Raw genomic sequence first — 26,644 nt, forward strand, 5'->3', positions numbered from 1 at the left:
ATAAACTCTGCTTCTGTACTAGGGCAGTGGTTAATTTTTTTATTTTCTTTTGTTTAATTTTTTTTTTAACACTTCTGCCATCTATGATCTTGATGCTGCTGCTGCAACACTTACTGTAGGCATGTAATTTCTACGATACGTTGAAATGGAAATACACTGGTTTACCCCAGGGAATTTGACCCAGTGCTATGCAATATCCTGACCTTTGTTTTAGAATACTATCTACTTTAGAAATAAGAGAGTTTAAAAATACAACACTTCAAAAGAAAACTCATGAGCCTTGAAGTAGCAGGATGTACAGCAACTGCATAACTTCTTTCAGCTTCTCACATTAAGATGTCAATCAGGTTGCTCCAAACTCACATACCAGACCTGAAAGCATGAAGCAACTGCTGCTTAATGCTAACCAAAAGGAAAGAGCTGCTTCAAGATCAGTCAGAGTTATGCTGGTACAGCATCTATCTTACCTTGCCACACACCTGTGCAGCTCATGACCAAGATGAGTTTTATTTGGTTCTGAACTGACTTGTACCAATAAAGGCAGCCTCTCAAAATCTGCTGTTATGAAGTAATGCTCTTCTCATTTCATGTCATTTCAAGGAAAGAACTAGAGGGGCAGGGTTAAGTAAAGAGAACAAGTGAAAAATAGAATAACAGTACAGTAGACACCAAAAGGAACAAGTAGAAAAGAAAATATTCAAGACAATTCACTGCTTTGAGTGCCAGCTCCCATTTTCAGTCCAGCAAATACGCACAACCAGAATAAAGCCTAGTGCAAAAACGTCAACCACTCAGAGAGAGTAAGGCTGTAAGAAACTCTGGCAACAGAGCACGTCTATTGCAGATATTCTGTCTGTCTGTTTGGACCATCCAGACTCCCTCCTCTTCCCTTTCTTGGCTGCTCATCTCCCTCTCTTTTATAGCTGCACCAGTTAAGTTTAAATCTCTGGCAAAAATGAATAGCTTGGACTATTTTCAGCAGAATCCCTATAAAGAAGTCTGGCACAAAATCTAATTTGTATGCATTCCTCAGACATCCATCTAGCAAGCACAATCTTGGATCCTTTCTGTCTTCCCCAGGCACAATATCAGAGCAAATTCTACCCCATATACTCAATTTCATGCAAACAGAACATTATTGTGATGCCAGTGGATTATTATTTATACTTCAAACTTCTTGAAGTCTCCACATAGAAATCAGGCCACATTTAGCTGGACACCTTCAAAAAGAAAGATCAAAGGTCTATACGAAGTCAAGGCTGGCCAGTCCAGCATGGCCAAGAATTGGAAGCACTGAAACCAGTAGCTCAGAAAGTCACTGAACTGCACATCCTTGGAAGGTGGGAGAAAACACTCTGAGAAACTATCGGTACATCTGCCATGGGCTGCTGTCAAAGACAGGTGTCCTGGTTTCAGCTGGAATAGAGTTAATTTTCCTCCCAGTAGCCACTGTGTTTTGGATTTAGTACAAGAAGAATGTTGGTAACACTGATGTTTTTAGCTGTTGCTAAGAAATCAAGGACTTTCTCCAGTCTCCCTGGAGAATGTTCATGTTCAGCTGATGAGCAGGTGTGCAGGAGATGGGAGTAAGCAGAGCCAGATAGCCAACCCAAGCTGGCCAGTGGAAATATTCCGTAACACGGACATTATGCTCAGTTTATAAATGAGGGTTGGCCAGGATGCAGGAATCCTCTCTTTTCTGGGAGTTTCAACTATATCCTCTTTCTCCAGGAGTTCGAACTTCTCCATGAGTTTGGTCTTTTCTCAGGAGTTCTGTGAAATTCGCAAAATCCACAAGTTCCAGGTTCTGAGATTGCTGCTCAGAGACTGGCTGTGGAATCAGTCATTGGGCAGTGAGAAAAATTGTATTGTGTCTAGCTTGTTTTGCATACTCATTGTTTTTATTATTATTAGTCGTAGTATTTCCTTTGTCATCTTATTAAACTGTCTTTATCTCAACCCACGAGTTTCCCCTTTTTTCCATTTCTCCTCCCCATCCTGCTGGTAGGGAAGGGGAGGGGTGAGTGAGCGGCTGTCTGGTCCTAGTTGCCAGCTGCGGGGTTAAACCACGACAACAGGACAGAGGGTTAGCAGACCCTTTGCTCATGTTCAGTCTAGTGGTTCTGGCATGTTTACCCTCAAACACTCATGGTGTCAAATGCGGAATTGTCTGCTCGTGTGCTAAGTTGCACTCAGGGTCTGGGTAAACATATACTTCTCACCACAGAAACAACTGAAAAAACTTTTGTGCTGTCATGATCAACACTGCGCTCTGCTTTTTTCCTTCAACACATACCACAGGTGCCACACCATCCTCTGAGTCAGATATCAGTTTCTGCATCTCTCCCATAACACAAAACCACACAATCAACACGAGATGCTCAATTCATCCACAGTGTAAGCAGGCCATTCTCCTGCACTCTCCTCCAGCGCTCAGGCTAGTGAGACCTTTCAAACACTACAAGTGTCATGGGGAAGGGCAGGTATGGTCTGCGTTCTCTGCAAAGTACGTCTCAAGCTCCAAGTATAACCATAATAGGACTCTTCCCTTGGCTTGTAACACTAACGAATCAAGAGCAACAGAGGATACAACACTATTTCTTAGCTTTCCTGCATATAATCTCTGAACAAGGGGAGGTGAACATCCTTTAAGTTTATATGGTGCAAGCAGGCTGTTGCATGGGTGCCCTTCAAGAACAGTATTCCATCGTTAACGGCAATCCTTCCTTCCAGCCTGAATAATCTGTGGGACAAAATGAATCTAGCCCAATCCCAAACTGAAAAAATAGTGACACACATTTTTCTCCTGGTTGTATTCTCCAGAGCTAACTCACATGTGATATCTCCTCTACAGATAGCATGAATTCAAAGTAGTAGTGCATTACACTTGCTTCTTCTTAAAATAAACACAACAAAAAAACAAGCAAAAATCTCCCACTGCAAATTGTCCCTTTGCAAAACAAAGGCAATACCAACTTCGCAAGAGTACTGTGACTCTCAGTTCGTTCATGTCTGCCCAAGGCATGATAAACATGAATATACTGTCAGTGTCAACAGTATGGGCAGAACACATAGAACTTCTTTACTAATGAACAAAAATGCATAATTTTGAAAAGTTTCCTTTTCAAATAAACAAGTCTGTATGGTCTGCCTCCTACCAAAATTGCAAGTCACTGTGGTTTATGCAGGAAATGGGTCTGCTTAGGGCAAGAGCCTAGGTCTGCTTTCCTAGCAGCAAGTTGGTTACTCTGTGGCTATTTTCAGTTTAGCATTTAGATTTATCGCACTTATTTTTCTGCTCAGAAGCAAAACAAGTACAGAATTTAGGTGAAATTGCCCTTTTTCTTTCCTTCTCAAACTTCTCTAGAAGTTTTTGAAAGAGAATATATTTTACAGCACAGAGTTTTTGAAAATATTTGAACAACAGTAAGACAATATTTTGTATAAACATTAATATACATTAAACTATAATACTACAACACAGTTTGCAAACCAAGCACTTGGATATTCAGATGGCCTTAGATCCTCTTCATGGCTAATCTATGTAGAAATAGATGTAAAAAAGTGACTGAAACCTGCATTCACTCTCATTTTCTTAAGAAAAAAAAAAACCACACTTGTGCCAGATTTAGCTATGCAATTCCTGGTTTTTAATTTTCTATACGCCGTTATCTTTAAAGTAGTACGGAATCCTACAGACACAGATCAGTTATTTCATATTCAGCTCAATGAAGGCTGTCATAAAAAGAAAAAAATCTTTCCTTATCTTTTCCCCATCCCTTTGTTCTCTTGATAGCAAGTAACGGTGAGTCTGACAGCGAGTATCGCTTAGCTCCTATTGTAAGTTAAGTGTGAATGACCAGGGATCCAGTGTGGCCTGCAAACTGATTTTAATGCCGACAGCTGGCCTGGTGACAGCACAGAACTGGGACTACTCCTCTGTGCTGTGGTGCAGCAGATGGAGGGAGAGGACAGAGTTGTTTGGATTTACTAGACTTGATGCCGACTGTGCAAATAGGCCAAATTTATTTTGTGTTGGTCTACTGAACATGTGGCTGGGAACAGAAGTGTCTTCTCTTTATGGAGAGGACAGGTATTCCCACTGAACAGAAAAAAAATACCAACACTCCAAACAAAATCCCAAACAGTTCCCTCTCCATGAAGCAGTGTTTACTCACAGATCTGTCACGCTTTGATCCAGAGACTCTCCCTCCATCTGACTTTCATTGTGGAGAGAGTCTGATTCCTGTACTTGGCAGAGCTCCTCATCAGTGATTATATCAAATGCTGCATCATCTGGTGGTTTAGAGGCTTCACTTGCAACTGTGCCATAAAAAGACATGAAAAGAAACATTAACGATATTAGCTGTTTGTCTGGAAAACAAGAAAGTGAAACCCTTAAGGGGGCAAGACTGGGCCAGTCCTCTACCTTTACAGAAGCATTAGGCAACTACTAGAACCAACTGAAAATCTCAGGCTGACCGACACTCATCTAATATACATGCAAATTTCTGTCAATACCAATCAAATTCAAATAAGGGAACAATCCCACCCTGAAAACACTCCATGAACATGCAGGTCCTTGGAGCAGGAGGCAACCATGTGGCTTCTTGGAGAATGTCTAAGAACTCTACTTCTTTCTCCACAGCATGCAAACAATACACTAACCAAAAGCCCTCTCGGATGGTGACACAGGTGATTCCAATGAAGCTGGTGATCCTTCCTGGTTGGCACTGGATCCAGAGTCATCTGCACTGTCCACAATGACTCTAGGCTTATTAAAGCAAGCTCTGCAGCAACGCTCCTTTTTTCCCCCAGGCTTTGTCACCATGTAGTTGTTGCAGCAGTAGTAGCAGAAAATGCGACCACACATTCTAGAAATGATTTGAAACCAAAGGGGTTACAATAGTACCACGTACAGGTGGAACATATCTACGTGACAGTCTGGGGCTTTGTCATAATGGCCTTGTTCTCTGCAAAAGCCCGAATGCTACAGCCATGGCAGAACTCATAATACAGACTGAGCTGCTTTCTAAGGTGAAGCAAGTTTTCTTGACAAACAGGATGTAGAAATGCACATTCATACTTTGCTGCCTTAATAAATATGGAAAACAGAAAAAACACAAAAATACTAAAAAAAGTAAATATACATTTAAACATAAATACATAAAAACAATTAAATACCCACAAATGTGCAATACAAATAAATAATACATATATTAAGCACATATGAAGCACATGTCCTTAATAGTGTTACAGAGGCCAAATCCCACACTCAGGGCAAAACTTTATTTGCTTGCAATGAGTGTAAGAACACGTCTGTATGTGTCTACTTAGTGATCACCCCTCTCTCCCCTTCAGACCATTCATCCCTCCTGCTCTCTCCACTCTACAGTCTCTCAGTTTTAAACCTACCAACAACTTTTTAACGAACTTTTTAAGATTTTCATGAAGAAAAGCACTCAGGAGGGATGACTGTTATTTGTGAAGTCTTAGTGTTTTTGTTTTTCATAACCACTTAAATCATTAGTAGGTACTGGTGAAACATAAGCAAGCTTTGCAGATATTAGTAGAAACGAGTAGTTTGAAAGTTGTTACTGGAAATGGCTTCACTATTCATTAATCCCCATTGAATGTTCCTTAAATTAATATGCAGCTGAAAGTTCTGGTACTGCACACCTTACATGATGAATCAGGTTGTGAGGATAAAGAACAGTAAAGAACCAAAATAAAGTATCACTGAGACCGTGAAATGTATCCACTTAAATACATTTGAATAAATCTAGATCAGGTAGTTAATAACTCCAAGCAGGCTAACTGTATAGGAAACAATTTAATATTAACATTTTTTTTAAAGATTAGTTTGCAATCGGTAATTATCTCTGAACATACCTAGTGTAAGTAACCAAATTTATAATTGCACAGTATGTTGGATTTGTTCTGGAATACTTCTGTCACGACAGCAAAAACATCTTCATGAATATTACTTACAGCCTGCACAGAGGAGTGCATAATAAATATATTAAAAACACAGCCCTTTAAAGAATCACACTATGTAGGGTGTGCTTATCTTTGTTTCCAGAAATGAGAAACTGACAGACTCCCCAAGTCAGAGTTGCATCCAGATCTTTGCCTTAACACATATCATGGCACCTTTCCATTAATATCTCTTATCTTCTTGCGAGCTGATGCGTTCTTTCAGCCTCTACAATGTCCTGTATCAATAATTTTGACCAATGAACTGCAAAGATTAAGAACTATTTCATCCATGTAAATGATCACACTGAATTTTGCTTTTGAACAGCGTAATAAAGTTCAAACTGACCTGCAGTGGTGTCTGCGCACCATCCATGAGAACTCTCTCTGGCAGTCCAGACAATGACTAACCTCTGTGTCCCCCTGCCACCTTTGCTCTGCACTAAGCTTCTGCTGGAACTCCAAGGCATCTGATTTTTGCCACAAAGCATCCTTATCTCTGCAGAGACACAGTTAAAAGAAAGCAAAACACACAGAAATGATCGCTGCTGGTCTACTGTTAACCAACCTCAATTTGAATGCTGGCGAAAGCTTCACAGCAAAAATTGCTCTGCTGTAACTTCTGAGGAGATTTCAGAAATAAAGATGGATCAAGAAACCTACCGAAGCTCTTGGAAAGCAGGGGGGAGAAAAATACACGCCATGCAGAGAAATACATTTTTGCAAAACAGACATCAAATTAAGGACAAGATAATATTGGGTGTTGTATTTTCGACTGTATTACGGAAATGCAAAATTTCAGCTGCTGATGAACTTGGCCATTTACCTATATCTTCAATGCAAAAAACCAAGACTGAACTACCTAGGCAGTATCCCTTAACATCCTAAGCTAGGATTTTAATTTCTGCTTGCTGTTTATTTTGATGCCAACCTGATAAGTTCTATCAAACGTTCTTCCAGGAACTGTTTTGTTCTCGTCAGGTCATCCAGTTCAGCAAATAACTTCTGGTCGCTGCTATCTTTGTCTGCTGCCACCTTGCTGAGCTTCTCGCTGTAATCCAGGACCTTCTCTTTTGCTTCATCAGCTTCTTTTTGGATTCTGATCAAATACAAAGGCAATTAAGAATCGTTTTTAGCTCATGTGCATTCAGGTCTTCCCCATGGAAGTAAGGGGTCCTCGACCCTGATAAACAGGTAGTTTCAGTGAAATCGTTCTCAGTGTACATATTTTTTAAAGCTAGCCAGAATCTCTCCAATTTTCTGCACCACTGAAAGTACACACAGATCCGTTATCTGGTGAACACAGTCAGCAATCAGCAACTTCCTGGATGCCCTGCTTATGGTGAAGCTTATGATGGCTACGACACTGGGAATAAAGTTAGTGTCCTTGGAAGCTACGATCAGCAGCAGCTGGAAACTGAGCTAAACGGGGGAAGTCCTACAGCCACAGGTTGCCCAGCATTTGCAGGTTGTACACAAAAAGCCATTTAACACATACTCCTCCATAGCCTTCACGTTCACAAAAGGCAAGCAAACCAGTTTTTCATCATATTCTTCTAACATAAATGTAACTAAAAAACTAAAGGTTAAGACAACCCAGTTCACTGCACAGTCAGTGGAAAGAAGTGCCCCCCAAGAAGCTTCCTAGAGTGTAAGTCTTGGCTCGACGATATGGTAACTTCAGTACTGTGAGTCCTAGCAATGGATCAAAAATGCTGCAGTAACGTAACACAAAAGACTGAGCTGGTCTGAACTCCCTCAGACAATTCAGCTAATTCAAAGATTTCAATGAGTTAGATTTTGTACCAACAGCCTTCAGCATAGACCAAAAATTATCAATCTTCCCACAAAGACAGATGATATCAGCACAAAAATCTAAAAATAGGCTTTGGTTAACCCATTAGACTCTGTGTGAGCATATGCCTCACGAAGATCTATTTCGGACTGCCAGATAATCCACACCATATCGGCCCACATTACACAGCTCTTGGAAACAGCCTGCGTTAGATACTTAAAACTGGTAAGAAACCTGACAAAGACATGCAAGATGTGGTCCCATTCAAGTATTTCTTACTGATTCTCTGAAACTTCATGGAGAGGATATAAAAAACAAACTGTCAAAAAGCACAAATTTTCCATTCCTTGTAAAAAAAAAAGGAGCCAATACTGGTGCTTTAATTTGGTGACTAACCTATAAGGTAAAAGGAGGTTATAAAATGTCTTTCAGTTTCCTAAAGGAAGACATGCAATGAATTTACGTCACCAGCTAAATTAACAATACAATAAAACCTAAACCTTGCATTCACCTGTGCTGTGTAATTTACGTATTTCTCATCTGAAGTGTCATTCTAATATTTCCCGTCAGTGCCCATGCACTATTCACCCTATATAAACTCCATGGCATATGCTACTTCATAAACCACAGCAATTTTCAATATGCTTTGGTTATTGGCCCCTTGCTTAGTTAAGAGTTAACAGCTTGCGTAAAGAATCCAAACTCCCACCTTTCCAAGAGTTCTCTCAGAGATGTCACCTCCTCTTCCTTCTGCAGCCGAGCAGATTCTGATTCAGACAGCTGCTCTCTTGCTTCATCCAGCTTTCTAGACAAACTTGTGTTTGCAGCCTAGTGAAATAAATTACTTTATTTCCTTACATATAAAAACAACACTTTACCAAACATTGCACAATTACCAAGACACCTAAATAATGCTTTAAACGAATCAGTTAAAGCCAAACCACCAATTAAGATATTATTGTATAAGCAGACACTAATTAGTTGTGTACAAGTGATTGATTACTTCTGTCACACTAAATAAGGGATAGACTCTCAAGTAAGACAGTATTGAGCCTGTAATTCTTATTAGTCCATGTCAGTTGAGCTTTTGCCTCCTTATCAAGAAAAATCTCTCAAAGATAATGGCAAAAGAACAGAAGTTTTTTCACCCCTTAAAAAATTCAAAACAACAACAACAAAAATTTTTACTAAAGCTATATGGAACATGAAGAACAATGGAAACAAAAACTGCTTTGACAGCTAGCCTCTCCAGAGAAGTCTTCCAAACTCGGCGTCCTCAGGGAACATACCTGACTGCAACTAAAGGTGTATGTACTTCCGCTAGCAGGCAGAACCAAGTTCAATAACCTTAGCTTTCTTCTTTCTGTATTCCTTACACCTCAGTACAACCCTCCTAATTCAACTGTTTGATAAATGCATTGCAAAATTGTATTTTTTTTCGGCTGCGTTATTTCTCAGTCAGATTAATTCTCTGCCTCTGTGCCCCTTGCAGCCTGCAAACAGTTGGGTCCACACGTGCAGCTGTGTGCAGTGGGTATGCAGGGCCTGAGACAGACACCTTTTAAGCCTGCACCCCCATTTAAGAAGCATACATATAACCAGGTCTTACATAAAACCTGACTAGCTTTCAAAGTAGGACAAATCCTAAGTACCATTGTGCTTTTTGTAATCTCTGTTTCAGTGGCTAACTTCCAGCTGCCGAGCATTTTGTCAGCAGCACCTGTATTTATTCAAGGACCTTCTCAAACTCACAGCTGGCCATCAGAAACGCTGCCTGCTCTCTCAGCTAGAACACTAATGCCTGCTGACACAAACATGTCTGTCTTTTAATCAGATCAAGTACCTACTTGTAACTCCGCAATCTCTTCCTCTGCAGCATGTTGTTGTCGCTTCTGCTCCTCAAGTTGCTCTCTCACTTTCCCACAATCTTCACTGACAGCCTAGCAGAGAGATTGAGCCAGGAGTTAGCATTCCTCTAGCAGCCACCCCCTCCATCTACGAAATTCCCAGTTGTGAATCACCAGTGCTCTTATTACCATATATGGGATAAATGCAGCACCACTGTCAGGCTCACGAAAGACAGCTAAAGAGACACCCAACCCATGGATTCACAGAAATGCCCCTCCTGTGGTGGCAGACCAGCTGTGTTTTACTGTTACTTACTATGGGCTATTGCAGTTCTCAGCAAAAAGGCCCAACTTGCAAAATGCTTTGGCTCAAAAGAGTGAGACAGCCCAAATAGCACTGAGATTTAAGAAGCCTTTATGAAAATGAAACATAAATGAATGTACGCTATTTTCTCAAACTTAAGGGATATCTGGATATCACCAGTGGCATAAGCCTCTGGTCAACTGCCAGTCTTAGACATTATCTCAGAATGGCAGAACACATGCATTAAAATCTTCAGCCTTTAGGTGTGCTTTATCATGTATACAGGGCTGACTCAGGTTTTTCTGGAAGCAAAACTTTGACCTTCTCAGCTGCTACCTTGAGCAGTTGAAAGCAAAAATACATGAGGGAATTAACTGCAAAAGTATCTGGTCTCAGTCTAAGTTCACTTTGATCAAAATCAGTTTTAAGCAGTAGAGTTACGGGTGTGGGGAACAGATCTTGCAATGTTCCTACCAAAAAAAAGAAAAAAATCACAGATGTGACCAGGTGCAACGGTTACAGAAGACACCATCAGTGCAAACATAAGGAATCATCACGCTGTCCATTACTGGCTGGCTTTTCCATATGACATGGCCTCTCCACCGTGCTCGAATGGCCAAACTATAGATCTCCAAAAAACTCTCAAGAGTTATTTTACTTCAAATAGGCCTAGGTCATGAACATAGAGACATTTTCACATTCCCAGGCTAAGGCTAGTTGCATGCTAGTCTCAGAGCCTGACCAACACAAACCTTGGGATTTCATGTAGCAATGGCTGCAGCAGATGGTAAAGCAGGGGAAATCCTGCACAGTTCCCTCAGCTATAATAATCACATTAATTTACCTTGAATTTTGTCTGATAATTTAGAATCTCTGTGCTCATTTGAAATTTTATTGCAGAAAGCTCTTCTTGGCTGGTCTCTTGGAAACTTTGTGCCTGTTTCTTTACTGTCTCCAGCTGCAATTGCAGACTTGGGACAGCTGCGGCACACATTTGAGCCTCCTCTAATTTCTCTTGCAGGCTCTTGTTCTCCTGTCTGAGATTAGAGATGTCAAGCTTCAGCTTCTCCTGTTGCTCTGCTGCTTGTTCTTCCAGTTCTTCGAGCCTTTCTGTGGTCTGAGCTAACTGCTCTTCTGCATCCACCTTTTCAGAGGTCAAGGCACAAATCTGAATACCAAGTTCAGCCATATCTGTGTTGGTTCTGTGGAGGAGATCTTTGTTTTCTTCGTTTTCCATTCTAGCAACTTCCAAGTACTGCTTAACCTTGGATAGCTCGTCCTTGAGGTTCAGCAAATCATTTTCCAGCTCAGCTTTTTGATGGGCTGCTGTCTCCTGCTCTTTTTTCAGCACTTTTTCTCTCTCTTTACATTGCACCAGTTCTTGCACATGGCTTCTGTTGAGTGACTCGCTTTGCTCTTTCAGCTGCTGGACAAGTGCCTTCTGCTCATCCAAGACAGTCTCTGTGATCGCCAGCTCACCTCTCATCTGCTCTCTCTCATCAGCGGTCTGCTGAAGCTTGACTCGCAGGTCAAGGACTTCTGCTTGCAGCCTAGACACTTCACCTCGGCTGACCTCCAACTGCTTTTCACTCATGCTCAGTCTGGAAGCCAGGTCTTTTGCCTCCTTATCCAGAGAAGCCGCCTGCTGTAGTTGGTGTTTTTCCACTGATTCCTTTTCTGATGTGAGGGATTCAATAAGCTTTGTCTGATGAAGGCACGTCTTTTCAACACCGAGCTTTTCTACCTCAAGAGTCTCTGCTTTCTTCTTATGTCTTTCAGCTTCTTCTCTTAGCTGCTCACACTGGCTCTCCATGCCTCGTAGTTCTACTTCCATCTCTGTGAGCTGTGACTGGAGACAGTCTTTGCTTTCCTTCAAGGTGCTTAAGTTTTTTTCCATTTGTAAACTATGCTGTTTGGCACTCTTCAGCTGTCCTTCAAGTGAGGCACAAGACTCCTTGGTGGCCTCTTCTCTTTGCTTTAGTTCTTCATAGTCTGAGTGAAGAGCCTCTAATCTCTCCTCCAGAATTTGGCTTTGCCTCCTGGCATTCTGCAAGTCTTCATCCAGCTGTTTGTTCTCGCCTTGGAGCTTCTTTTCTTTTTCATCAACTGACACCAGGGCATCATCTATCTCACTCTGAACCTGTTTCTCAGAGGCTCTCAGCCTGGCTACCTCAGCTTCCAGGGAAGCTTTAGAAGCTTCCAAATTTTTCAGCTTCCCTTCCATCTTCTTCTTGGACTGCTGCAAATTCGCGTTCTCCGCTTTCAGCTTCCTGCTCTCCTCACCCATTTCGCTAACTGCAGAGTTTTGCTGCTCCAACTGCTTCTCCAGCTCCTTGACGTTCTGGCTGAGATGTTCTTTCTCAGTCAAGAGTTTCCGGTTTTGCTCCTCAAGGCTACGCACAGTCTGACTCACCTTTGTTAAGCGACCCTCCTGTAGATCAAGTTGCTCTGCCTGCAATTGGGCTTCCTGCTTCAGTGCTCCTTCCCTCCTACCATACTCCTCCTCAAGTTTCTCTGTTTCCTTCCTTGCTTCCTCAAGATTTTTTTCCAGTGACCCCACCTGAGCCAGCGACCCCATTACCTGGGTCTGGAGCTCAGCCACCTCCTTTCCTTTCAGTGTCAGGGCCTTCTGAAGTGCATCCATTTCCTTTGCCATGGTTTCCAGGCTCCCAAGCAGCTTTTCACTTTCTTCTTTGGAGTCAGCAGTGAGGCGTTTGTATCTGGATTCCAGTTCCTTCTGTGCCTCTTCTTTAAGGTGCAGCTCCTCCCTTGCTGCTTTCAGCTGAGACTTACGTTCTTCGTTCAGTCTTTGCATATCTGCCTTTCCCTTTTCTGCCTCCTGAAGCTTCTCTAACAGTGCCCGTATCTGTAGGGCAGAGTCACAGTGGGCTGTGGCTTGCTGTCCCTTTTCCTCCAAGGCAGCATCAACTTTTGCAAGGAGATTGAGGTTCTTCTCTTCTGTGGAACTCAGCTTGGCTTTGAGCTCATCGATGCAAAGATCCTTCATAGCAACCAAATCCCTATAGGTCTCCAGCTCCTGGTTCAACACCTGCAGTTTTATGGCACAGTCTTCCTTGCTGGTCACCAGCTGCTCCAGCTTTGTTGAATATTCCTTCTGCTGCTCCACTGCATTCAGTTCCAGTGACTGCAGGCACTTCTGCAGGTCATGAACAGTGCTCTGAGTGGAGTGCGAGACCTCACACTGCTTCTGTAACTCTGTGATCATCTTTGTCAGTCGGGAGTTCTCCTCGCTGTAGTTATTGCTTTTCTCTTTTTCTACCTGTACTTGTTCTTTCTGAAGGCTCACAGCTGCCTGGAGCTCCTGGTTTTCCATTTCTAGCTGGTGAATACGATCTTGAAGTTCCCTCTGCCTCAGCTCGGCCTGGTCAAGTTCTACACGCATCTCTTCAAAGCACTCGAGGTGTTCAACATTTGCTGAGCTATTTGCATCAGGGCTGGAGGGAAATTCTTGGGCCTAAATGAACAGAATGGGAAAACCAGAAAGTTTAGGAAGTATTAAACATGCATTTAAATGGTGTGCTCAAATGAGAGCAAGTTCAGCTTCTTAACGCACAGTGACATTGTATGTTGCTTTCACAGCACTGCAAGATATCAACTTAAAGGAAATGGGGCTTGTTTTCACAAAAGATAAATTAAAACATCCCTATCTGCAGGCAGACTTCTGAGTACATTGTTTTTTTCCTCTACAAGATTTGTGTGTTCAGCTGAATCAGCTACTGGACAATTCCCTTTACTTTTAATGAAGAAGTCTTTTTGTAGTTTACCATGACAAGAGTCATAATCACCATAAAACTACCAAGCTCTCTGGAACTATGCCATTACTTAAAGATCTGTCATGCCACATAAACATTTATTTGTAATTCACTTACCTGCAAATAATTGCTCACTAAACTGCTCATGCTGGAACTGCGACTTGGGGGCTTCCATAAATATGATGAAGATCCAAGCGATGACAGTGTTCTCCTGTTGATCACACAAAGCAACAATATGTAAGAGAAGTCTGAGCATATACATACATGTCTTTCTGCTCTTACACGTAAGATGCATCTAGCTCTAACTACCATATACAAAAAGACATAACTGCACCTGGAGTCTGGGCCAACAACCACTGAAGTTGATGGAAACAAAACAGGGATATCAAAAGGTTATGAGGCTGGTAGCCATGACTTCCCACATCCACAAGCACCAATGCAGCTTTGGTCTAAAGAATTGTATTTCTGTGTGGTGGCAGCTCAACCAGATGGTGGCAGCACGCAGCCCTAGAAAACTCCCACTGATACAAATGGATCTGGATCAGGTCTCGTATTTTTTGTTATTCCCCGCCTTGAGGTGGGATCAGGCTGTGGGTACCGCCTATTGTCATCTCTACCATTGCTGCAAGGGAAGCAGACTGCTTGGCTGTTCAGTCATTACCCATCTCTAGCTCTTAAAACAGTAGAAACTAAGCACATTTCTCCTTGTGCCTGTGAAGATGAGAATAGCTTGGGATTTGGGCCTAAACTGCAGCTACTGAAAGTACCCCACAACAGAGCATCAACGCTGACTTCTGGTACACAGTTTACTGAAGAAAAAATAGGCCAATTTGGTCATAGACTAATTATATGGAGAAAGCGTATGCGTGGTCTAATAAAAGTATTCCTACCTTCAGAAGCAGAAGCTTTTACAGATTCTGTAGTAGGCAGGTATTTTGTGGCCCTGTTAATATAAAATGACAAAGTGTTTCTATCTTACCTGGCAAATGTTGGCCAAGCAGCATCTAAATCATAGCCTCTTGATGCCAAGTCAAACTGAACGTCAGTGAGCTCATAGAGTTGACCCACAATGTCAGAACTCATTTTGGAATTGAGAAACGGACTTCTTGCATAGTACCAGTCACTTGAAAACAAAAGAAATTAAGTAATACTCATTGGAAAGCAAAAAGGACACAGCAGTTTTGTTTGAAAAAAAACCCCACAACATCATTATTCACCCCAGAAAAATTACGATATGCTATTGTAAATGTAAACTAAGAACCACCAGATGCACCAATCAACATCCCATCCCTTTGATGTGAATGAAATCAAGCCACTTCAGTATCTTTAAAGGAGCCCCTGCACAGTATTTTTTGCTCTAGTGCTTGGGCAAAACACTGGTAAGATGAAGTATTTGCTATACATTGGATAATCACACAGTAAATATCTAAAGCACACACATAATACATCAAAAATGAGGGACAGAAAGCAGCAACCAGAGTTAAACACACTGTGCAAATAGTTGGCTTTTTCTAAAAGCCCTACCAGCCCCCCTCCAACCAACTACAAACTATCTTCAGCGTTCCTTGGCCAGGGGCAAGTTGCTCCTCTGTGTGACAATCCCGAGATACATCCAAATGCTTTCTAAGGCTTTGCGCAACACGTCCAGATTAATCCTCCCTTATAATGTACAGCATAGAAGATCAAACCCAGGATCTTCAATGCTCATAAAAATGTCTCCTTCAAAACCAACACATAGAAGCATCAGCACCACCCACTCCACACACATTTAGCTGTAACAACTTTCATTCTTTACCAGCCTAAGATAGGTATGAACCAGTGACCCAGGCCAAAAGGTCTGTTCTCCTTCCTATCCTATTGCCAGCTCTCTAAGACAACCATTGGAAGGGTTTCAATTTCTTTCAATAGCTACTAGGTGATGTTGCTTGATCACACTGAGCAAACACCCATTAGTTAACAAGGTACTTTGCTATTCACCTGGTCACCTTGGTGTTCATAAAACATTGCTGCAAGGTGTCTGCTAGCCTTTGGTGAACAAGGGAGTAACGAAGAAATGCTCTTCCTTTTCCAAGAGATGTTCGTAGCTGCAAGGGAGAAACCACAAGAAAAGAAAATTCTAAATATAATTTGTAATTTGTATAATTTGTATAATTTGTATCATGTAGAGACAGGGCCACAACAGTCTACATACCAACACAAAAAAACCCACAATAAGCCACTAGTTGAAAAGGAAGCGGTTAAGAACTGACACTGAGAGACACCTTCTTCCAACACTGTCATCGGGTAGAATCTTTTTAGAATGACAAACTTGTATCTACAGCTGGCTATTGTTAACTTTATAATAATACAAAAGGCATCACAGGACCAATGGATCATCTAATATACTGAGTACCTGAGCACAGACTATGCTAAGGGCAATTCTCAATATAAGGCAAAACCTCAATGTGCCCAGCAAATCCAGAAGTGACTGCTTAGGTTACTTTAGATGTGCCTGGCCACAGCTGAAAGAGCTTTAGGGCAGATCTAGACATCGAACAAAGATGTACACATATACACATTCCCACAGACACAGTAACCCCAGACGATGCAAAAAGCCTTTCTTCATACTTAGCCGTTAAGTTGATAAAAATCTAATTTGTACTTCAGACCAAGGGCAGCTGCACAACTGAAATCATTTTATGAAGACAGCTGTTAAATCAGCATAAGGGAGATCACAAAACTCAGCACTAAATTTTGTTATAGCTGCTGAGTTGAAGAATTGATGTTTTGTTTTGTGTTTTACATCTGAGCTATTTGTTGTCCTGAAAAATAACGAAACACTAAACAGTAGTGTTTCATTTCTCCCTTCTATCAAAATCAGTAATCCATTTACGAATGGAAAACAGAAGTGACGAAAAGAATTTCTCGCTTGTCAGCCATGCTCCTAACCAAAATGCTCATCCAACTAAAAATCAATTCTATTACTTATTTAAAAAAATAGAGGCCAAGGAAAATATTAGAGGGGCTGAGCTTCAACTTAGTGGGTGACTGTAAATTTTGCTTGAAAAGTTAGTGAGAAAGAAGGCTCAAAGGTCACACGAGCTTTTACTCCTGATCAGGATTCCACTGTGGTGAAGTGAGAGCAATACCTTAACTCTCGGTTTCCTTGGTTTTGCTGTTACTGGGCTTCTGCGCCCAAGTAAGACACTGGTTCCTCATTTATCTTGGCAATCCACTATATACAAAAGTGTTTCTTGTAAATGGAGTGATTAAATGTGGAGCAAATGAAGCAGCACCTTTTACTGCTTTTTGTTCTGAATTCTACAGGATACAAAGTGTGAAACAACGTGGTTCCCAAAGGCTAAGTACCCCAGAAACAGCAAATTTAATTTGCCAACTGGTTTTTGCCCTCATTCACCCTATAGATGTCTGAATATTTCTTCATGGAGATGCTATCCCTGCCCTGTGCACAGAATCTTACAAGTGTTTTTTCTAACTAGGCATATTTAATGAATATCTTAAGAATAGTCCAAAAAAACCACTAGAAGTCACTGAATTAATCCTATCCTTACTCCCGTTGGTTTATCAAATTAAACTGCAATGCCTTTTTTAAGCATGGAGATACTAGAACAGATGTACATGACAATAAGCAGAGGAAAATATTTACATATATGCAGCTACAAGTAGCCAAAGACTATTTGACTAGGAAGCAAAACCATGCCACCTCCTGCTAGAGCCCTGCCAGAGTTCAGGGAGACATGCAGTGTTTGGTATCCTCAGTGTTTCTATGCTGACTGTGAACACTGTAGCTAAGGTGCAATACGTGGCTGTAACTGGAAAGATGTGTATTCAGCGTAATCATCTTTTGAAAGGGAAATGAACAGAACTCACTGCTCACCTAATGCCATCAAGGACAAGGCTCTCTGTTTAATTTACAGCTGGGCAGTTTTCAGGGCATTCCTATTTGTACATCATGCACCCTAATATTAGAAGCACTGCAGGCAAAGCAGAAGAGGACACGTTATGCTGTTAAATATTTGATCATTCTTAAAATGCAACAGCCACTACTCTTTCCTCCTTGTTCGCTTCCATCTTTGAAAGTCAACAAGTACCGTTCCATAGCAAATAAATGACATTCGGAAACCTTTATGTTCTATCCAGCCAGGTTCAAAAATTGGCTGTTGATTTCCACCTCTAATGAAGGGGAATAACTGACATGTTTTTCTGTTATCTGTCATTTCATTTCTAGACCTGAATCTGCCAGCTCAGTTATCTGAAACAGTTGAAAGATCTTTTTTTTAGAGTTCATATTGCTAAACCACAAGCTAATAAAGTTAAAAGATGTCTTCCACGAGCTCGTTTCTATGGCTGCACTGAAACTGAAAAAGAAAATGTCCTTCCTCCAAACAATAATATCTGGTATCATGCTAACCATTAAACACACAGAGGTACTGAAGAAGGAGGAAAAAGCAGAGCAGCCTTTACATGTGGTAATATGCAAGTGATACCAGAGGCAACAGACTGTTGAAGGCTACAGCACAGACACCTTTGCAGAGAAATCTGACTGGCTACTGAGAATTTAGGGGCCAGTAGCTACAGTCAGAGCATCTTTCCTGAAGCAGCAGTCATCGCCTTTCTCCAGTCTTCCTGGCAGTAGTGGGAAAGTCAAATCCAATGTCCATGGCTCTCCCCTGTTTCCCTTCCCAGTGGCAAAACAAACCAGAGCCCTTCCTTGGCTTGTTTGCCTTGGAACAGCAAAATTCAATATTGCCTAAGTTGCTGAGAGACGGAAGTGAGGTAGGGAGCACAGAGCCTGCCGCTGCTAGACTATCATGGCTCTCTTTCAGGTGGCTCCAGGCAACATTATCTAGCGCTGCCATGGAGGAACTGCTAAGAGAATAGGGCAATCTGCTGTAAATAGTAACTTGCTAATACAACTTAGCACTGCTCAACTGCTCACGGGTAACAGAACTGAGCATCAAGACAATGCTGGCCGGCATCACCACACCACCGTCTCTTTAACCCACACAGGAAGTTCTTCTTCAAATGATTATAAAGACGGGATCAGCACAGAAAGCTTCTCACAGCACTTACTTCACCCACTCACTGAGCTGAAGACAAACATGGCTGTTACAAGGTCAAGCTTTTATTACTTTATGTAATTTTTGTTTGTTTGTGACAGCTTACCCGAGGGAATAATGACAACCATCATGAGTCATTACACCACTGCTATTTGACACGGAGAAACAAAGTTGAGACCGAAGATGAAACACTGATCTCAGTCCGTCCTCCTCAACTCTACTAACCAGTCAAAAAAGTCTGAAGAAACGTCAAACATGGCGAATCTTTTCTCTTACTCTTAGAGCAAGTCCTGCCTTTAGCTGTGCTAAAGACGGTAGGCTCTACCCTTGACTTAATTTTTCACTCCTGTTAGAGAAAATGGCACTAAGTTTATGAAAAGGCAGGGCACAACCAGGACAAAAAGGATCCTTCACTTGTGTAAGTGGTCTTCAAAATAAATAAGTCAGGTTATCTAATCCTATATAATATATTGCCCTAGTAAAAAGAGTAACCTTGCATTTTTATACTTTACATGAGAATTAAAAATAAAAATTCCTAACTTTTTTTTTTCTGTGTTAAAAGCAGTGTATTTTCTTTTGGTTTCTGCTGCTCTCTGAAAAGACATACCAAAACATAAACCGCATATTATGATGCTTAACTGATATACTTACTTCCGTAATAGACTTGACAAAGCGGATTCCATCATTAGCTCCTTTGACTTTTGCCAGACAGTCGCAAAAATAATCCCAGTAGTCTTTTCTGTTCCCCAGCAACGTGTTTTTTTCTTTCTGGTCAAACTTAAACAAGGAAAACAAAAAGCAATGAGCAAAACTTAAATATAAATATACTTACATACAGCCACTTAGAATTCTGTTCCTCTGCCAGCAACACATGCTTTCATGACTCCTCTTAATTTTAGCCAATTTATTCAGAAAAGAAAGAGACATTGTACTGTAGTGATGCAATCCAGCATTTACAAAAGCTACTTTACAGACAGCAACAGATAATCATGTTCTGGGTCTAGTTAAAATACAGACATCTATTTAAAACTGCTGAAACAAAGACTTGCAGTAGATTCAGCAGCTGTTCAAGAGCAAGGAACTAACAACCAGTTGCTCGAGAGACCTGCAATCCACTGTGGCAACAGAACACACGTATGCACTAGACAAACCTGCTCTAGCTAAATCACATTCAGAGCAGTGATGCAGAGAGAGTATGGACTGCAGCTTGGACCATTCAAATCCCAAAGGATTCTTCAGCTTCTGCTGAAGCCCCTGCAATTAAAACGCCCTTGCCTAGATTCAGGCTAGATTAGCATGTCTTTGTTGCAACCAGTGACACGATGACAGTATGTGTAGACAGAGGGCTATCCGAACTGAATTTCAGTTTGCCCAGCCATGTCCCTTTTTACCTAAATTTTGAGGATGGCCAAAAAGCAACATTGCAGATTAAAAATCAGCCTTTTGTATTCAGCCTTCCATACAATAAAAATGAATTTCCAAAGTGAAATTTCTAAAAATTCTGTAAATCAATCACACCACTGTATTTGCACTGTGAACAGCTTACTAATATTTATTTTGCATTAAAATGTTGTCAAGATTTCGTTACCACAGTTTTTCCAAGATAATTTAGCAGACTGTATCTTTAAAATCATAGAATCATAGAATCACAGAAAGTTTTGGGTTGGAAGGGACCCCTAGAGGTCATCTAGTCCAACCCCCCTGCAGCAAGCAGGGACACCACTAACTAGATCAGGTTTGCTCAGAGCCCTGTCCAACCTGGTCTTGAATGTTTCCAGGGATGGGGCCTTCACTACCTCTCTGGGCAACCCGTTCGAGTGTTTCACAACCCTCATTGTAAAGAATTTCTTCCTTATATCTAGCCTAAACCTACCCTGTTTTAGTTTAAAACCATTACCCCTCGTCCTGTCACTGCTGTCTCTACTAAAAAGATTGTCCCCATCTTTCCTATAGGCTCCCTTTAAGTACTGAAATGCTGCAATCAGGTCTCCCCGCAGCCTTCTCTTCTCCAGGCTGAACAAGCCCAACTCTCTCAGCCTGTCCTCATAGGAGAGGTGCTCCAGCCCTCGGATCATTTTTGTAGCCCTCCTTTGGACCCGCTCCAACAGGTCCATGTCCTTCTTGTGCTGAGGGCTCCAGAGCTGAACGCAGTACTCCAGGTGAGGTCTCACCAGAGCAGAGTAGAGGGGCAGAATCACCTCTCTCGACCTGCTGGCCACGCTTCTCTTGACGCAGCCCAGGACACGGTTGGCCCTCTGGGCTGCCAGCGCACATTGCCGGCTCATGTCCAGCCTTTCGTCTATCAGTACCCCCAAGTCCCTCTCGGCAGGGCTGCTCCCGATCCTTTCATCCCCCAGCCTGTGTTGATACCGGGGATTACCCCGACCCAGGTGTAGGACCTTGCACTTGGCCGTGTTGAACCTCATGAGGTTCACACAGGCCCACCTCTCCAGCTTGTCCAGGTCCCTCTGGATGGCATCCCGTCCTTCTGGCGTCTCAACCGTACCACTCAGCTTGGTGTCATCTGCAAACTTGCTGAGGGTACACTCGATGTCGCTGTTCATGTCACTGATAAATATATTGAACAGCACTGGTCCCAGTACAGATCCCTGAGGGACTCCACTCGTCACTGGTCTCTTTCAGATCAATAGAAAAATGCCTTACATTCTTCAATCATACTGCCAGCACTGCCTTTTGATTACATTTATTTACTTTATTTTGAAATAAGTACAATAAGCAGCACACATTTCAGTCCACTTACTGAAAAAAAATGACACTCCACTGGATATTTATGATTATTTGAGTTAACCCCCACATACTGCAGAGGCAGTAAGAGAAAACAAGGCCTAGCTTTGATGGTGGATTACAAATGACACAAATCACTTTTTACCTGTAGAAGGTACTCGAGCTTGTAGGAGAATTTTTGCAAGTTGACACTGTCATCTGTGATGGGTTCCCCTCCTTCTTTAAATTCTTTACTTAATTCAGTCACAGCATCTTTAAAACAAGAGATCAAAATGGTTAACTAATGCAAGAGATTTATAGCACTGAATCCATAAACAACTAAATAAATGGGTTTTCTGCCTGGACATTATGCATGTATATTCAGTTTCTTTCAGTCCAACTGTCTTAACAACAGTGCAAAAAGCTTATTGATATGCTTGCAATTTAAAAAAAAACACCTATGAAAAAACTAGAGCTTGAGTTATGCATACTGACTAACTACTTCAAAAGAGCAAAACTTCCTTCTGACACTTAGGAAAATCTGCTAACAGACGATTGCTAACTGGTTCTTCAGCAGAGGAAAGAGAAATAACTTATTGCTGCCTCGTGCACATTAAGATACTGCCACAGGACAAACAGAATTCTGATTAGAAAGGACAAAGCATGTAATCTGCTAAAGGGGATCAGTAACACAAGAACAGTCGTTCAGTCAGCACATTTATCTTCTCCATGCTTTATTCAGGAAGGTTCAGCTTGTGCTGGTTACAAAACACGAACGGGAAAAAAACCACATAAAAATAAGCATACAGCAACTCCTCTTCCATAAAACCTACACCTGCAGCGGGTGAGGATATCTCAAGTAAAAGCAAATTCTGCTGTCTCCCTAGACGCTCTGGCCCCCAAAGGGTGTACTTCTCAGCATCAGAAATTACTGATTTGGAGCTTCCCTTCCACCTGGTTTTGTATTTCTTTCATGTGTCTGAGTGAGCCTCTGCTCCCAGTCCCACTCGATCCCTTTTGCAAATTAAAATCTCTTCTTGTTAGCAGGCATGTAGATCTCCTTTTTACGTTACAGGAAGATCTAGATTCCCAGCTTTGGTGCATATCATACCTTGTATTTAATAAAAATTTAAAGGAAAAGTATCCGGATCTCGATACTGGCAGCTGATTAGAACAGAGACAGAGCAGGAAAATGGTTACTAATCTGCTGCCAATTTCGCCTGCAACAGAGCTGTGAAAAATGAGGTTGGCTACTGCTAGTGAAGAACAAGTCAGGTGCATAGAAAGCATGTTCTAGTGCAGCAAGCACAGCAGATACAGTTCTCCAGCGCTCTTCCTCTGGGTCTCCATTCTCAGTTTGGTTTGGCCTTCCATATTTTGCCTTTCCTACATTAGCAGCAACTTCATATCAGCTTCCCATCAAGGGAGGGTCTAAAATTCAGGCCTTCTCCTTATCTCACAGGAAGTCTTGTAACAGCATAGCTCTATTCATGCCAACAAACTCCTAGCTCACGCTGCACACCCTACACGTTTTTTTAAATTGTAAAACTTGTTCTCATCTTGCATGTTACAATTTGCAGGATTTAAGAATTTAGGATCCTGCAGAAGGTACAGCACATCTCCTACAAAAAAATCAATCACTTCTTCAACGAGCACATCACATACCTTGAACTATGTTGCTACAATTGCTGCACAAGTGTTACACAACTGAAAACACAACTCCTACTCTCTGTTATCTAAAACATGGAGGACGCAGCCCAGCCTACAGAATGAATCTGTCAGCATGGCACTGTACCTTGCAAGTCTCTGATAATCCGCTGCAGCTGACTTTCGCCACTAGTTGCTGCCATCTTGAAAACCAAAGAAGCTCCCCTTCTGGGCTGTTAAGCTTTTCATCCATCTAGATAAAAACAGGAGAGTTCATATCCTTGATGACCACTTGGCTGACGAAGATTATTCTTCTCTGTGACACCTGCAATTCTGTAACAGTAAAAAATAAAATTAAATTATTTATCATCTCAGATGAGCAGAAGAGAGGTGCTTGAGCATTTTAGATCCTGTTTAGTCATGAATTCCCACAAGGCCAACTCTTTTCCAAGAACCTCCTTTACATTTCCTTCTAGATTTCACTTTCCACTTCAGTTGTATCTTTCAAAACTACTGAGCAAACCTCAGAGAGCAATTTTTTCTCGCTGGAGTTACAACACAGTTGGTCTTACAGCTCAGCTCAGGCTGGCATCTTGTGCAACTCATCTTGTGACCCTGACGGAGGTTCTGATGACACAGGACTTTCCCTCCCAAAACCCTCTGCCAGATCTTCCTACAGGCTGCAGAGTAAAAGGACACAACGACTTTTCCATTCAGGAAGACTTTGCAGACACAGACTAGGCACGGGCCAAGGAGTCAAAAAATTATGCGTTTGATTCTCTGGCACTGGAGCATATTTTTAACTTGTAAGAGCTACTGAAAGTACTGGAGAGTGGTTTTAGCACGAGAAACATCTCTCATTCCCTCCTCAGAACCCACTGTTCCCAACATATGTAAGAGGACACCACTTTATTTTAAGCTCTGTTACAGCGTCCCTGGCTGGACAAATATGCCTTGCACCACCTCCTTGGCTTAGAACAATGACAAGTTATACCTAGCGCTCGTACAAAATCTTTTCTTAATTAAAATTAATGAATTAAAATTAATTTAAAAACTCAAACACTTCACTAAAACAACCACACCTGCGGACCCAACCTTTCAAACACTAACCTGGGAACAATTGTTCAAAAAAAGCCACACAGAAACTGCATAAGGAACTTACCAAGCTTCGTGTTCAAAGGTTGTTCAGAATTCTGCCTGCAATGGTACAGCCAAATTTTCAAGCAAGCACAACACCCAATCTGAATACTTTACTGAATCTTTACTGAAATCTTTAGAAAATTTTCTGTTACACTTCTGTGCTTTTGCCATCATTCAAGCTGAACTATGATGAAAATAAGTTGTAATAAAAATCTTAGAAACTTTTGAAATACAAATGTGATTAGGTCAAATGATTGTATCTCCTTTTTCTTTCTTTCTTTCACTCCCAAAATAACTAAATTTGCATGGCTGAAGTAGGTGCCTGAATGAACCGAATGGACCATCCTTCCACCCCATGTATCGATGTATTGTCTGGAAATGGTCATGATGTGATGCCACATTCTTTTCTTTTTCAAACAAAGCAAACCTTAACAAAGTCACAGAAACAGAAACATCGTAAGTATAAAGAACAGGCTGAAACTAGGCTTACTAGCGTGTTTCTCTTAATAGCTTTGTTTTGCTACCTACTGGTTTCCATTGCCGTACCTTGATGGCAGTTGTTAAGTTATGACACAACCATTGCGTGGACCATGTGCCGTCTGGGGAAGGCCCTTGGCCTGTAAAATCCCCACCACAACTGTGCTGCTTCAGGGAGAGAAGGCCAGCACAGCATAGACCAGCTGACCTTTTGTGGTGCCACATATGATTTTTTACCCTAAATCAACATTGCATACCCAAATTTCCTATCTTGGTTCTACTGACTGATCATATGAAGTACCACACTTCCTGGCAACTTGCTGAATTTGGGTACCAATGAAAAAAAGCAAGAATAACAAACCCACTGAGTCAACGTTTCCTTTTCTAGGCATGCACAGTAATACCAGCCATATCTGTTCAGTCTGGCAGCTACTACAGAAAGGAGCATAAGTGAGAAGACTGTGCAATGTGGGCAATGGCAAGCCAAAACCTACGGCCAAACAGAATGCTCTTCCTCACACAATAGGGGAAAAGAGCAAGGGCTAACAATTGCATCCTGCCCGTCCTTCCCAAAGGCCAGAATAACCTCCATTCAAGGCTCCAGGGGCACAAAGACTACGCAAGAGGCATGCCAGGAAAGCAGCGAGCAGGCCAACTGCATGCATGTACAGAGAGCCTGGAAGAGATAGCAGTTGTGAGTTGAGCCCTTCTTTGGCAACAGCCAGGGAGGAGCAGGACGTGGGGCATCCTATGGCAGACAGGCGCAGCACAGGACCTCATCAAGTGCTAATTCCTGGCAGACTGCCCAAACAGAGATCTACTAGGGGACAATTAAGGTGGTTTAGAGTTGCCCCAATCCCACTAGCACTGTGTAAATTAGTCTGTTTGCCCAGAAGTCACAGATAAATGGCTACTGTGCGCACAACAGTTCAGTGGCACAGCACAAGCGAAGGCAGAGTGTTCCCCACGGGTTGATACTGTTGTGCCAAAGCAGCCCAAGACGCGCATCTTTATCCCTGCCAGGATCTCCTAGGCAGAATGCGGGAGCCCTGAACAGAGACAACAGCTCAGATGGAGGCATGTAGCTGCACAGCCTGCTCCGTCTCCTGCCAGTCAATCCTTTCCTCAGTACAGGGACGAAGGTCTCACAGCTTCCCCCTTCCTTGCCTCAGCTCGCACCCACGCAGCCTTGCATTTACCTCCTTCCTTTCCCAGAGGTGAAGGGGATCTTTTGACCTGAGCTATTGCACAAGAAGAATGTGCTGCAACTTCTACCTGCCTTCTCCTCTGCAAAATATGGAGAAAGGTGCTCTTCTCCTCCATGCTCCTTCCAGAGGTGTTCTTAGAAAACACAATCCATCCCACCGAAATGTGCACAGCTCTCACTTCCTATGGCAAATAAAGTCGACAATGTACTTTAGTTGATTTCTCAAGGTTTCAAAATAGGAAGAGCTTCTGTAAACACCTGATCTAGTCCTTCCTGACCGCAGAACATTTTGTCCAGGGTTGTTTAGAGCATAACCCTGTTCCTCCAGCACTTCCTATCCTATTATGCATGTCTGTAAATATCTGCTATGTGAGAACAGCACGATACACGTGTCAGGCACAAGTGACCTGCTTTGTGTCAAAAGCTTTTCAGGTGATGCATCGTTACCTCTCTATAATAGCATTTGACTAAGGGCGACGGCATCAACTTGCACAAAACTGCAGGGCTGCAATGACATCAGTGCAGTCACACCCAGGACCTGTCACAGAGTACGTCAGAGCAGACAAGACAGGGCATGCCATCAGGCCCTCCTCGCACTCTCGGGCTGTGCCTGCTGATGTCTCAAGGTGCCTGCTCCCTCTCCTGCTGGCATAAAGACTAGCATGGGGGTGACAATCTTCTTTACAGAGGAGGA

The 26,644-nt window shown here is 42.1% G+C and overlaps 1 protein-coding gene across 6 annotated transcripts in view; it reads right to left on the bottom strand.

The window, feature by feature from the left end:
* Positions 1–26,644, bottom strand: part of FYCO1 (FYVE and coiled-coil domain autophagy adaptor 1) — a 54,775-nt gene that overhangs the window by 21,684 nt on the left and 6,447 nt on the right. For 3 of the 6 annotated variants that reach the window (XM_075418857.1, XM_075418859.1, XM_075418858.1), the window contains exons 2-14: positions 23,275–23,459; positions 21,646–21,752; positions 19,407–19,532; positions 15,673–15,779; positions 14,675–14,818; positions 13,813–13,906; positions 10,767–13,397; positions 9,619–9,711; positions 8,481–8,599; positions 6,908–7,075; positions 6,326–6,475; positions 4,669–4,874; positions 4,179–4,323 (exon numbers count right to left, since the gene is read on the bottom strand). In XM_075418857.1, the coding sequence (XP_075274972.1) occupies positions 4,179–4,323; positions 4,669–4,874; positions 6,326–6,475; positions 6,908–7,075; positions 8,481–8,599; positions 9,619–9,711; positions 10,767–13,397; positions 13,813–13,906; positions 14,675–14,818; positions 15,673–15,779; positions 19,407–19,532; positions 21,646–21,752; positions 23,275–23,329 (4,145 nt within the window). In that variant the 5' untranslated portion in view covers positions 23,330–23,459. The remainder of the gene's footprint in view (positions 1–4,178; positions 4,324–4,668; positions 4,875–6,325; positions 6,476–6,907; positions 7,076–8,480; positions 8,600–9,618; positions 9,712–10,766; positions 13,398–13,812; positions 13,907–14,674; positions 14,819–15,672; positions 15,780–19,406; positions 19,533–21,645; positions 21,753–23,274; positions 23,460–26,644) is intronic. The other 3 variants (XM_075418861.1, XM_075418860.1, XM_075418862.1) reach the window with 2 other exon arrangements.

This window comes from Opisthocomus hoazin, chromosome 4 (assembly GCF_030867145.1).
Source record: "Opisthocomus hoazin isolate bOpiHoa1 chromosome 4, bOpiHoa1.hap1, whole genome shotgun sequence".
NCBI lineage: Eukaryota > Metazoa > Chordata > Aves > Opisthocomiformes > Opisthocomidae > Opisthocomus > Opisthocomus hoazin.